Source organism: Ornithorhynchus anatinus, chromosome 4, assembly GCF_004115215.2.
Source record: "Ornithorhynchus anatinus isolate Pmale09 chromosome 4, mOrnAna1.pri.v4, whole genome shotgun sequence".
Lineage (NCBI taxonomy): Eukaryota > Metazoa > Chordata > Mammalia > Monotremata > Ornithorhynchidae > Ornithorhynchus > Ornithorhynchus anatinus.
Window position 1 is genome coordinate 72,764,665 of NC_041731.1, and position 14,141 is coordinate 72,778,805.

The 14,141-nt window shown below is 37.3% G+C and overlaps 1 protein-coding gene across 1 annotated transcript in view; it reads right to left on the reverse strand.

Annotated features, from left to right (window-relative positions):
* Positions 1-482: 482 nt before the first annotated feature.
* The window catches only part of CSMD3 (CUB and Sushi multiple domains 3), a 778,187-nt gene continuing 764,528 nt past the window's right edge, over positions 483-14,141 (reverse strand). The window contains 5 exon segments of the mRNA XM_029063925.2: positions 483-2,331; positions 2,947-3,082; positions 6,489-6,576; positions 7,740-7,852; positions 9,408-9,566. Of these exon segments, the coding sequence (XP_028919758.1) occupies positions 2,172-2,331; positions 2,947-3,082; positions 6,489-6,576; positions 7,740-7,852; positions 9,408-9,566 (656 nt within the window). The 3' untranslated portion in view covers positions 483-2,171.

Consider the following 14,141-nt stretch of genomic DNA (forward strand, 5'->3'; position numbering starts at 1 on the left):
AGAACTCTGTGGGTATAGATTGTGTCCATCAACTCTATTTTATTAATAATAATAATAAAGTTGGTATTTAAGTACTTACTATGTGCAGAGCACTAAGCGCTGGGGTCGATATAGGGTCATCAGTTTGTCCCACGTGAGGCTCACAGTCTTAATCCCCATTTTGCAGATGAGGTAACTGAGGCACAGAGAAGTTAAGTGACTTGCCCACAGTCACACAGCTGACAAGTGACAGAATGGGGATTCGAACCCATGACCTCTGACTCCCAAGCCCGTGCTCTTTCCACTGAGCCATACTGCTTCTCTTCCTCTCTCAAGCACTTAGTTTAAGGCTCTGTATACAGTAAGTGCTCAATAAATACAAATATAATTGATTACCTGGGAAAATATGCAAAAATCTTTAAAATAGATAAAAAAATTGGTGACCAACTTTGTAATAATGGACAGTTCAGTCTTCAAACTGATTTTCCAAAGAAAGCACAAGGTTAAAAAAGCAATTCTCCATTTTTATTTTGTTTACATTGCACTGAAAATTTACATCCGACTTTTACAAATTATTTTTCATAAAAATATACTTCTTTACAAAAGTGTATGCATTAATATAAGAGGAGTAGCCATTTGCAGAAGAAACACTGTTTAAACAAGATCTTAAATGTATTAACCTTAACATTAATGAATGAATCATAGTTATTGCAGTCATTTGAATAAACAAGAATAATTAACTGATGGCAGAAAGTATAAAACAGCATCCTTTCAGCAGAATGCAGCTTTGAAAGAACTGTATGAAATTCCAAACAAGGTGTCTTCAAATGGTGTATAAGAAATTCATCAAACATTATAGAAATCCAAGCAGCAGTCCTGGGTACAATGATTTTTGGTAGGCACTCTGTTTCATAATAGTAAAAGTTTAGATTTTTCACAGAGTTATTGATATTTGAATGGGGCAACAACTGATACTTCATATTGGATCCATACCTGTATATAACAAATTGTAGAATGCTGAGAAAATGAAGACAATGACCCACAAAATCAAAATAGTTGTAAGAATATGAAGACATGTCTTATTGTGATAATTTTGCCATGTCTGAAGCCTGCCTTTTAGGGATTTCTCATGTAAGTTATTTGAAACCAAGTTTTTATTTGCAAGGTTACAATACATTGTTCTCTAAATCGGCACTGTTAGGATCTGTGTACAGAATATATTCCTACACTCTCTTATTCAAGCATAAAGCACAACCCAATGAAATAGAGAAATGATAAAATGTAAGGGAAAATGAATCAAATAAGAACAGAAGGGCCAAAATGTTATGATCTAAAACCCACCTGACTAACGTCTGATACTACATTATCCAATTTTTGAGACCACAACATCAAAAGATAGAAAATTTTGGTGTTTTAGAAAAATTGCAAAATAATGAACTTTGCTAGTAAAAGAGGATTCAGAAAGATGAAGAAAACTGTGGGGAAATAATCAGTTGCATGATAAACTCATCATTTTTTGCCAACTATTGTTAATCTCAGAAAAAAGGTTATTGGGTAAAGGTATGGGTGAAAACAAGAAACAGGGAATTTGAGGAATGGAGTAGTAGACCTGATATTGAATATCTTTAGTGATAAAATAGTTGTATGGGATATGAAGGCCAAGATAAAATCTTTAAAATCATGGAAGCAGGACAAAAATATTTTTGACCAACAAGAATTGGACAAACTACATACTTATGGGAATGATGTAGCAATATCCGAAGCTCATGATGATTAAAAAGTCAGTGATCTATTGTCTCTTGTAAGTCTAGCTCTTATTTTCTACCCTATATCTTTTTTTTTAACCCAGACCCTCTAATATAGTTTATAAAGCACAGAAATACTGATAGTGGATGCTCCTCCAATATATGCAAATATGTTTATGTTTTAGAATAATCTCCTTTTTTAAAAAAGCAAATAAACTGTGAGTAAGCACTCACAGAGTGCAGCTGATTCTCTGTAAAACTCTCCACGGTACACATGAAGAAAATTCTGTATCAGTTTATGAAAAAGACACTCTTCTCTCATTCCTCAGGAAAAGGTGACCCAGTAAATCCTGAAAAGTGTGCTTTAATTTGTTTAGCAGTGAACTAAATGTGCACTGTGTTGTATTTCAATTTCCAAACTTCTGAAGAAGGTAAAATATTATCACCTTATACCATTGTGCAGACTGTGTTTAAGTTGGGATCAAATCTTACTGCTTTTCCTTCTACGGATTTTGTGTTGGTGTCATACATGGGGTTTTCGAAAGCGGCTTGACCGTTGTTGTTTTCATGAACTGAGCATCCAGTATACTGTGTTTTGGGGGCAGTCCTAAGGGAGAGAAAATGGGTATATTCAATATTTACTTTAAAAAAGAAACAGCTTTGATTTATCAATAGTCCAATTTTTAGTGTACTTAATTACAAATCATGACAGAAAATTAATGAAAATTGCATCAGGGTCTTAATACATATAATACATATATTTGTGTGTGTGTGTGTATGTATGTATATATATAAGGCACTGTGCCCAACCAAAGCACCTAGTATCTAGCCCAGTGACTATGTTTGACACATAGTAAGCACTTAAAAAATATTTCAATTATTATCATTACTGTTATTGCATCATGTGTATATAACCAAAGTTAATAGCAAATTTCTCACTTCAATAAGAACGTGCATTAAAAGCCTTACAGAGTTAATAGACCTCTAAGACTACTAATTTCTTAATAGGGATGCATCTATAAAGTAGGAACTATTCCACTTGACTTTCTTTAATATTTAGCCTAGCTAGCTAGCTACCATACTCATCATATGATGGCAGAGATACAGGATGCATTAAATTTCACAAAATTTTACCATGGGCCTTTGAGAACATTCACTTTATATTATATCAAATTAAATTTGCATCTGTTGCTAGTGAGAAGCCCAAAAAGTTGTCACCTACCTTTGTTTATAAAGATAAAACCCAAAACCTGCAAATATAAGAGCAAAGAAAGGCACAAGGATAGCAATGGCCACAGAACTACTGTTGGTTCCATGTGGTTGATTTGAAGAATTGGCACCTTCAGACATATTCAACCCTGTGAATAAAATTAAAAGAATATGTAGTTATTTCTTTCTCTAAACTCTGCCCGCCTAAAATTCTCATAATAATATTTACCTGATGTAAATATTTAACTGAGGTAAATAATATTTACCTCACTTGTTTCCTGAGTGGAAACAACTGAGCCCATCATTGGGCAGGGTTTGTCTCTGTTGCCAAACTGTACATTCCAAATGCTTAGTACAGTGCTCTGCACATAGTAAGCGCTCAATAAATACTATTTAATGAATGAATTTATTTTTTTTTTTTACTGAACTAAATTGTTGGTGTTGATACACACTAAGAAGAGAGGAATAACTCAACCCAACCTCCTCACCTTCTCTCTTTTCAAACAAACACAACCTATAAATTTGTTCATTTTCCCCCACAGAGACCTCCATTCTTTTAACCCTCTCCAAAATTCTACAGCCACCCTATCCAAAGTAACTTCTCCTGACACACAAAAATTGACACACAACACTATCCTCTCCACTGGAGTAAACTCCCTTGCTCCCTTGTCTCTCGGCCTATCTTGAATCACTAACCCACAACCCTGGATCACCTCCACAGTACACTTCCTCCACTCCCATATCTGAGCTGCAGAGCACTGTTGGAGGATATCCAGACAACCTCGGCCTGGTCCACTGAAATTAATTCTCATATGCTTCAATTCAGCCCTCTCCACTTCCCAACAACAATTCTTTTCCATACAAATTAAGTCCCACACCCACTGCCCTGGCAAACTGTTCCAGACATTTAATTCCCTTCTCAAACCTCCAGTATCCTCAAGCTCACCAACTCTTCCCCCTAATGACTTGACTACTTCATCAACAAAACTGAAATTATCAGGCACGATCTCCTAAAAATCTGCCCTGCTGCTCTCCAATCCCTCCATCCTTCTGCCATACTCTATGACTCTCCCTGTGTTCCCTGCACTAACTGAAGATGAAATATCTTTCCTCCTCTCTAAATCTACCTCCTCCACCTATGCTCTGACCTCATCCCCTCATACCTTTTTAAAACACTTGCCCCCTCCCCTCCTTAATTGCCATTTTCAGTAATTTCTAAAGGGTTCTTCCATGCTGGTTTCAAACATTCCTATGCATACCCTACACTAAAAAAAACCAAAACAAAAATAACAAAAAAACCTTCTTTGACTTCATGGCTTCTTCCAGTTATCACCCCATCTCCCTCCTACAGTTTCTCTCCAAACTTCTTGAGATAGTTGTTACACCCACTGTATCTACTTCTTGTCCTCCAATTCTCTCCTAGATCCCCTCCAATCTAGCTTCTGCCCCCTTCACTCCACAGAAACAGCCCTAAGGAAACCAATGACCTTCTCTCCCAATCTGATGGCTGCTACTCCATCCTAATCCTCCTAGACCTCCAAACACCTTTGACATTGTAGACCACCCCCTTCTCCTTTAAGCATTATCCAACCTTGGATTTAGTCAGTCAATCATATTTATTGAGTGCTTACTGTGTGCAGAGCACTGTACTAAGTGCATGGGAGAGTACAAAATAATATAACAGACCCATTCCATGCCCAGAATATTAGAGTCTAGAGGGTTGATTCTGTCCTCTCTTGGTTCTCCTTTTATCTCTCCGACCACTCCTGCTTAGTCTCTTTTGGTGGCTCCTCCTCTGCCCCAACCCTAGGTCCCCTTCTATTTTCCTTGTACACCCACTCCCTTAGAAAACTCATTTGTTCCCATGGCTTCAATTACCATCTTTATGCTGATGATTCCCAAATTAACTTCTCCAGCCCTGACCTCTCTCCTTCTCTGCAATCTCTCATTCCTCCTGATTTTAAGACATAGCTACCTGGATGTCTCACCGACACCTTAAATTAAACATGTCCAAAACTGAACTCCTTATCTTCCCATCCATAGCCTGACATCCTTCTGTCTTTCCCATCACTGTAGACAACACCACTATCCTCTCTACCTCATAAGCCCATAACTTTGGCATTGTCCTCAAGTCAACTTCTTCATTCCACCCACATATTGAATCTGTCACCAAATCCTGTTGGTTCTACCTTAACATTATTGCTAAAATCCTCCCTTTCCTCTCTAACCAAACTACTACCATGTTGATACAAACACTTATCCTATCCTGTTATGACTACTGGATCTGCCTCCTCATTGACCTCTCGGCCTCCTCTCTGTCCCCGCTGTAATGTATACTTCACTGCACAGAGCATTTGTCAACAAAAACACTCAGTTCATGTCTCCCAACTCAAGAGCCTCCAGTCATTGCTCATTCACCTCCTCTTCAAACAGAAACTCCTTACCATTGGTTATACAGCACTTAATTGGCTCACCCCACCCTAACTCACCTCACTACTAAAATGCTGATATTAAAATAGTGCATTTGTTCAGACAATTTTGCAGAATGAGTAAGGAAAACCCTTGGAAATCACAGAGACTTTTCAACTATAGAAAAATAGGCACATTTGAAGAATACTAAACTCTTTCAAGAAGGTATCTTGCTCTTTTCTTTTTCCTTGCTGGGCCCTCTCACCTCATCTAAATACACTGTCTAGGTAGCAAAAGTATTTTAACAATATTCAAAATCAGAATTATGATTCAAGATCAACTCATTGGTAATTTGTTAATTCTGTTTCCACCTGGTATTATATCTCTATTATTTGATTATGGGAAAGCAATTTTCTTTTTCATTTGTTTAGCAATTTGTTGAGAAAGTCAACCTCCATTAGAATTGAAGCCTAGTACACCAAACAATTTAGAGTATATACTTAATTAGATTGCCATTCTTCTGTTAGATGGTGACATGACCGTCAAAGTGTTATACTTTAATAACTTTTTGGACAAGTCTGCCAAAAATGCAGGCAAGAAAATTTCAGGGATGGCAAGGTCAAGAAAGCTGCAACTCCCAGGGGCCAATGGAGCTGGTTTTGCATCCAGCTACCTGAAGCCATTGGGACATTCTGGGAAGAGGCTGAGTCTTCTGCCAACAGTGGGAATCTAGTCCAATCATGATTTCTGAGGATGATGCAGAATTAGCAAGTGACATTCACCAGTAGCTATGAATTGCTTTCATCCCCTGGATTCCTCAGAATTTAGCAGAGTGATCATAGCCTTTATTTTAGGTCATAGTTAGGGGTAAATCAGCTAAACTGCCCCATCAATCTCTCAAAGAAAAAACTTTGGCATTTACAATCTTCTAGGGAGGGCTATGTTTTAGTTTTACCTCTAAAACATGTTTCAAAACACAGTTGATGATTCCATTTTAACAGCTTTCAATGTGTAAAATAGACATGGTATAATGCCATGTAGATGCCATATATCAAATAGATATTGCATAATATAATGATAAGTGTATTATATTCACTGGAGTTTTATAGGAATAAATTGTTAGGAAAATCTATGAAAATAACATACCTAATCTTTGAAGTCCAAATTGTCCATAATCTTTACCCTGAATAAATCCTTGAAATACATATGTAGCTCCATCAGGTTCAGCAGAAACCTTAGAAATATAAGAGAAAGTGAATTAAATAAGTGCAATTTATGCCACATATGCATTATTACTACACATCCCTATGTAATACTGTACTGTGGGATATAAATTTAATAAACTTTGTATTTGGGCAACATTTTTAATACTGGGTGAAATTTGCTACCATGAACCATAAACAGTGGTTTTCATTTTACAAACACATTGAAAGAAATCTCTGTTGTTGGAACTGTAAATAGTGATGAAATACCACAGCACCAAATTTGTTCTACACATGAGAACCTTCCTAAGGTATCTCCTAGTGACCTTCATAATTGCTTGGAAAGGAACTTCTCAGAATTCTAAAAGGACTAATATGGAGGTAAAAAGTATCGTCGTATGAATTTCTTCGCCTGGAAATTTTAGAAATTCTGAGCATCTCATCTGCAAACAGATCCCCAAAGTCAAAAGTTCTGCTTTGTCTGCAGGAGTTCAGGTTTGATTAGCAGCATGGCCTAATGGATTGATCCTGGGTCTGGGACTCAGAAGGACCTGAATTCTAATCCCAGCTCCACTACTTATCTGTTGTGTGACCTCGAGCAAATCACTTAATTTATCTCTGTCTCAGTTACCTCATCTGTAAAATGGGGATTAGGACTGTGAGCCCTTTGTGGGACAAGGACTGTGTCCAAACTGACTATCTACCTTAGGGCTTGGTACAATGCCTGATCTAGAGTAAGCCCTTGAAAAATATCATGTTAAAATAAAAAAAGTCAGGGTGTGGTAGTGGGGGAGGGGGTTGGTGAGTCCCTATAACTAGACCTCCATTTCACACTGCGTGGAAAGTGGCACAAGGAAATATTCTATGAAGCAAGAAAGGTTTTAACTTTTTAGCCATTTTTATCAAATACAGTGTTGTTGTTTTTTAATTTAGGGTGAACGTCTCAAAAAAATGGCAGCAAAGCATAAAGACCCTTGAACAAGTCATTTTAGAATGTACAGTACTCCTGAACTTAAAAGTAATTATTTTTTTTTACTCAAGATATAGCTCCATGTAAAATCATAGCATTTGTTCCTATTCTTTCATAGGGTGGTAGCATAAGATTAATGGAAAAAAACCGATATTTTCTGTTCTAATTGAATAAGAATTATTATCTATTAAACGTGATAACTGGTTTTAATACGTATATACATACAAAACCATCCATGGCCCATTTTTCTTCTTTCATTTTGTTCACGGAAGCATGAGCGGGTGATTTGATGAAATATATATGGAGCATTAGACGAGCTTCTTGACTTTTATACACTCCTGTAAAAATGGAAATGTTCTTTAGGCTATTTCAAGTTAGAGAGTACTGTGGCTCATTTCATTGTCCAGAACACCTTAAACCAAGAGGTCATCTTAGCTAAGAGATCAAGGATAGAAATCAAGAATACTGATTGGGATTCAGGCTTTGTCATTCACTTTATACTAGCCTCATTTTAGTTAATTTTCTTTTAGGGAGGTGTATGGAACTCCTCCATGTGGAATATGATTTGAGCTTGGACCTCAATTTTAGGCAACAGATAGTTTTTAAAATGTAAGCTTCGCCACCATATATACACAAACATTCTATTTATTTCAGGTTGAATGACAATTTCTGTGCTTTGAAATTACATTCCCTCCTCAATTCAATCCAAAGAAATTTTCAAGCATGCCGCTCATTACTTTCAGGGTTTTCTCTATGGGATTATTCAACTCTGAAAGCATTACAAATTATTGAGTAGTATATGGCCATTAGTTATTCATCTTTTATAAATACACATTCCAAGCTGCCTTATGCCTAGTAAATTCCAACAAATAATGAAAAGGCTTTTAGAATACCAAACCCCAGTTTCATTTACAAAAACAGAGATTGGAAAAGAGAATGTTTTAATTGCTCCATATTAAACTGTTCCATATTTAATAACAATAATAATAATGATAACTACATAGGATGAATTTTGCTAATGATGCTGAAGTATTAGAAACAGTACAAAGGTAAACATACATGTTCTCAGAGGAATCTGAGTTACAACTTTATTAAAACCTAGCAGATGGCTTTTCTCTAGTATTTCTGCCTCTAGAGTCCCCAGGTGCTAAATTACCCATCAGAAGATAATACAACATTCCATAGATTCAAAATAAATATACTGAGAATGAAATGGAAAGATAATTTGAGTTTGAAAAGAGATCAGATTCAAACAATGTTTATTCCTTCATCATATCAATATTTTTTCCCCTGCAAGAGAGTTGGAAGAAAATCAATGTTAAAATCTCTGTATTTTTTATTCTGGGGAGGCAAGGAGCAAAACAAAAATAATAGGTCACAATTGTCAAATACAAACATGAAAGTAGATCATAAATAGTCATGATTGCAAAATTTCTCATAGTTGGGTTGTGGTAAAGATAAAATACCTTAAATATTGAAGAATATTTTACTCACCCTTTCCCAAACTGCACTAGAGAAATAGCAGTCTTTGGGTATATGTTGTTAATCACCCGAAAATAGAATGCATTTTTAGGCACCTGATAACACAAAACATTTGAACCTGCAAAGATGTGCTGAAATACAAGGCTGGAGATAGTTTATTTTACGTGACTACATAAGGCTCAATGCTAGAAAGTCAGCCCTATAGACATATACAATGCACCTCAAAATATTTTGCCATCTGAAGATATTTTTATGAGTACTATTTTTGGAATACAATATTCACTAAGAAATAATAGCATTTACTAAAAGCAAAAACTACTTTCACTGCCTAAAAAACTGTAAATGGAAAGAAATATAAAAAGTGCTGAGAACAAAGGAAACAGAGTGTAAAATGGCTTTCTAATGCAGTACCTGATAGTAGCAATTCCATATTGGTGTTGCTGAGTGTGGCATTTACTCTTCCAGTAGATGCATTGAAACTGGTAACCGTCAAAGTCATAGGTTGTTTCTTTCCTTTGTAATTAAAGGACCCCTTCCATATGTAATTTTGTGCAAATACATCATCAGGAACTGTAGATAAACCAAATAAGTCTTAAGTATAAAAATTCACTTTCAAAAAATGTACGATAAAATGTGACCAGGGCCATGAGTCAGTCTTCTTTATTAAAAATATATACATTGTATTGTATAACCCAGTGAGTCAGATTCTCCCATTAACAAAATAATCCCTAGAATCTCTTTCAGGAAGGGTCTGGCCCTGTTCTTCTAAGTAGTTAATGCTTTTTGAGAGCTGCCTACTATTCTTTCATTCAATAGTATTTATTGAGCCCTTACTATGTGCAGAGCACTGTACTTGGAATGTACAATTTGGCATCATAAAGACAATCCCTGTCCAGTAATGGCCTCATAGTCTAATCGGGGGAGATATCATCCATTCTCTTTTTATAATGGAGGTTGTTTTTGTTCAATCATTCAATAGTATTTGAGTGTTTATTGTGCTAAACACTGTACTTTGACACTGAGGACTGTATTAAGCACTTCAGAGAATTGGTAGACACAATCCCTGCCCACAGAAGGTTACAGTCTAGAGAGGCAGATAGACATTAAAATAAATTATGAAGATTTTACTAAGTGTTGAGGGGGCTGAGGGTGGGGTGAGACCTAAGTACTAAAGGATACAAGATCCAAGTGCATAAGTGACACAGAAGGGAAAGGGAGTTCCAACAGGTCTGTTATAAAAGCGCTGCAGTTCTCTTTGTGGATGGGAAGCAGTATGGCAGAGTGGATAAGGCAGGGGCCTGGGAGTCATAGGTTCATGGGTTCTAATCCCCGCTCTGCCACTTGACTGCTGTGTGACCTTGGGCAAGTCACTTCACTTCTCTGGGCCTCAGGTACCTCATCTGTAAAATGGGGAATGAGACTGTGAGCCCCATGTGGGACACAGACGGTTTACAACCCTATTTGCTTGTATCCACCCCAGCACTTAGTACAGAGCCTGGCACAAAGTAAGTGCTTAATAGTGATAATAATAATAATAATTTTGGTATTTGTTACGTGCTTACTATGTGGCAAGCACTGTTCTACGCACTGGGGTAGACACAAAGTAATCAAGTTGTCCCAGGTGGGGTTCATAGTCTTCATCCCTATGTTGCAGATGAGGGAACTGAGGCACAGAGAAGTCAAGTGATTTGCCCAAGGTCACACAGCTGACAAGTGGCAGAGTCAGGATTAGAACCCACAACCTCTGACTCCCAAGCCCGGGCTCTTTCCACTGAGCCATGCTGCTTCTCTGCTTCACTGCTTAACAAATACCATAATAATATTTTTTATTTATTATTTTATTATTATAATTTTATTATTTTTTATTATTATGGTGTATATATATGTTCTACAGGAGCTGAAACCTTAGATGTTCTGGCGGTTTGAAGGACACTTTTTCTTGCAATGGTTATATAATAAATGGGAATTGGATATCCTGATTCAAATAATAGTATCCACTGAGCACCTTCTGTTTGCAGATTATTGTAAAGCCCTGGTAATGTACACTAGAGGTCCAAGGCAGGACAAGGAGCTTAAAGAAGATGAGAGAGAGAGATACAAAAGGACTTTACAAATTAGCACAACTTCTTGCAGTACAAAAGTTTAATGACTGCATTGGAGCAAAAGTATTAGTTTGATAATTGGGAGGATGTGACCTAAAGAAAAGAAAATTTAACCGGAGAAAGCCTATTGTGGGAAGTGGGATTTCAAAATGGTTTTGTAAAGGGGAGTGCTGAAGTTTAATGGATTTAAGGAGTTCCGTAGGTTAAGTAAATGGATTACAGGTGGGAGAATCAAGAATCAGGAAAGGTGAAGGTAGGTTTGGGAGGACCAGAAAGGACAAGCTGATCTGTATTTGGAGAAGAAACTGCATAGGTAAGAGGAACAGAGCTGGCTGAGTACTTTAAAAGATAAGGTCAGACATTTCTTCTTGATAGACTCTGTAAACTGCTGCAAAACTACAATTCTTTAGTATTGTACTATCCCAGGCACTTAATAAGATTGCAATAAATACCATGGTTTGAATGACTGATAGACCTAAATGGGTCCACTCAAAGGTTTTTGAATGTCAGTTATATTTTTATATTTGAGCGCTTACTGTATGCAGAGCACTGTACTAAGTGCTTATGAGGATCCAATATAACAGGCATATTCCCTGCCCATAACAAGCTTACAATCTAGAGGAGGAAACAGACATTAATAAAAATGAATAAATTACATATATGTGCACAAGTGCTGTGTCTCAACTACAGGCAGGAGAGTCAAGCAGGGACATACCCATTCTATTCCTAGCTTGGCCAGTGGCTAGTGAGTGGAAGGCAATCTGCTTCAAGTCACGACTCCCCTGTGCTAGGCAGCAGCATCATGGGAGAGAGTCAAGAGCAGAGACTAATGTTTACTGAGTGGAAGGAGGCAATGGTAAACCAATTCTGTATTTTGACCAGGAAAACTCTATGGATCCACTACCAGAACAATTGCAGATAGAGGTAGGGCGTTCTGGGAGAGATGTGTCTATGGTGTCACTTGGAGACAACCTGACAGCAGAAGACAAGACATAAGTGCTGTGGGGCTGGTAGGGGGGATGAATATAGGGAGCAAGACAGGGAGAAGCAGAAGGGAGTGGGAGTGGAGTGGTATGTGGAGAATGACATTATAGAAAGATAATCTGAGCAGCAGAGTAAACCATTTCCTGGAGCATGAGATTAGAGAAAGGAGGACCAGTGAGACAGCTGATACAAATGACAGTCCAGAATATGATAAGCAATTCGACCAGGGAGGTGGTTTCGCTCATTGCTGCTCAGATCTGTATCTCCTAGAGGACTTTTTTGAGCATAAGACACTATCATAGGTCATGTGGTTAAGTTATTTTTTAGTACTGTGACTGTTTATACAGAGTCAACCACACTCTCTTGTTCTGTGCATTTATAGCCAGTTGCAAGAAGGTTGGATAGAGTTTGGGTGCAGCCTATAATAGCAGTCCATGTGGTTTATGCATTGTAGTTTAATGAGACACTGACACCCACTGTACCAAATTAGGGTCTTCACTGGGAAATCAGGAATGGCTGTGAAATAGTAGTACTCTCGCTAGTGTTTAGTACAGTTGTCTTCACTCAGTAAGCACTCAATAAATATGATTGATTGATAGCAGCACTTTAAGATCTTAACTTATAAGCATATGCCTTCTAGAGAGCACTGTACTAAACACTGAGAAATAATACAGAGCTGGGAATTGGACAGGGTCCTCTCAGGGGACTCAGAATACATCCGTCTATGGTCTCAGCTACAGATGTTGAGGCACCCTCAAACAATCTGCACAAATATTGGTGACTGAAGATAGATGTGTGTGGAAATGTCTGTTGTATTTTATATAGAATTGAAATGAAAAGGAGTAAAATATGTGAATTAGCCTTCTGTCTACTCTTCAACTAGGTACAATCCACACTTCTTCATTGACTGTCTGTTGTGAATCAATCAGTGGTATTTATTGAGTGTTTAACGTGTGCAGAACACTGTAATAAGCACTTGGGAAAGTATAGTAGAGTTGGTACAGTGATTCCACTAACAAGGAGCTTACAGTCTAGGAGGGGAGACAAACATTAAAATAATTACAGAAAGGAGAAATGCAGAGTGTAAGGACATGTATATAAGTGCTGTCGAGCTGAAGGTGGGGAGAATATCAAGATTTTAAGGGGTGTAGTGTATACCAAACACAGGCCAGAGGGAAGAAAGGGAAAATGAGGACAGAAAGGCAAAATAAGGTCTTTGGGAAAGGATGTGATTTTTAGGGGGACTCTGAAGATGCGGAGAGTAGTGGCCTGTTGAACAAACTGTGCTGGTTGGGTTGTAATAGTAGGAGTTCAGTGAGATAAGGTAGGAGGCAGAGTTGCTGGGTTGAGTGCCTTAAAGCAGAAGGTAAGGAGTTTCTGTTTGATGTGCAGGTGAATTAACTTTATATGGTATTGTCAAGCACTTACAATGAATGTATTAAATACTGTTTTAAGTGCTGGGGTATGTACAAGTTCACCGTCTAAGTAGGAGGGAGAACAGCTATCCCCATTTTACAGTTGAGGAAACTAAGGCACAACAAAGTTAATGACTTCACTTCAGAACTTCCATGTCACCTAAGGACTAGGGTGCTCACTTTCCCATCTATTTGCATTTATGTTCATATCTATATACTCTTGTTTCCTTCTACTTGTAATTTATTTTAGTGTTTGTTTCCCTGGCTAGATTTTAAGCTCCTTGACAGCAGTGTTCATGTGCATTAACTCCACTGGATTCTCCTAGTTCTTAGTTATAGACATTTGTACACAGTAAGCATTCAATAAATACTATTGATTGAGTTCTTTAAAAACACTGTACTATGGGAAAATTCCATTATATTAACCATTGATTCAATTGAAATTTAACTTTTATTGACATCCTTGTGCCTGACACTTTTTCTGTCAAAATTCCTATAGTATTGTAATGTCCAATCAGTCAACAAATGAAATTTATTGAAAGCTTACTCTATTCAGAACACTATACTAAGTACTTGGAAAAGTACAATACAATAGAGTTGTAGACATATTTCCTGCCCACAACCATTAGAAGAATGTCTTACAC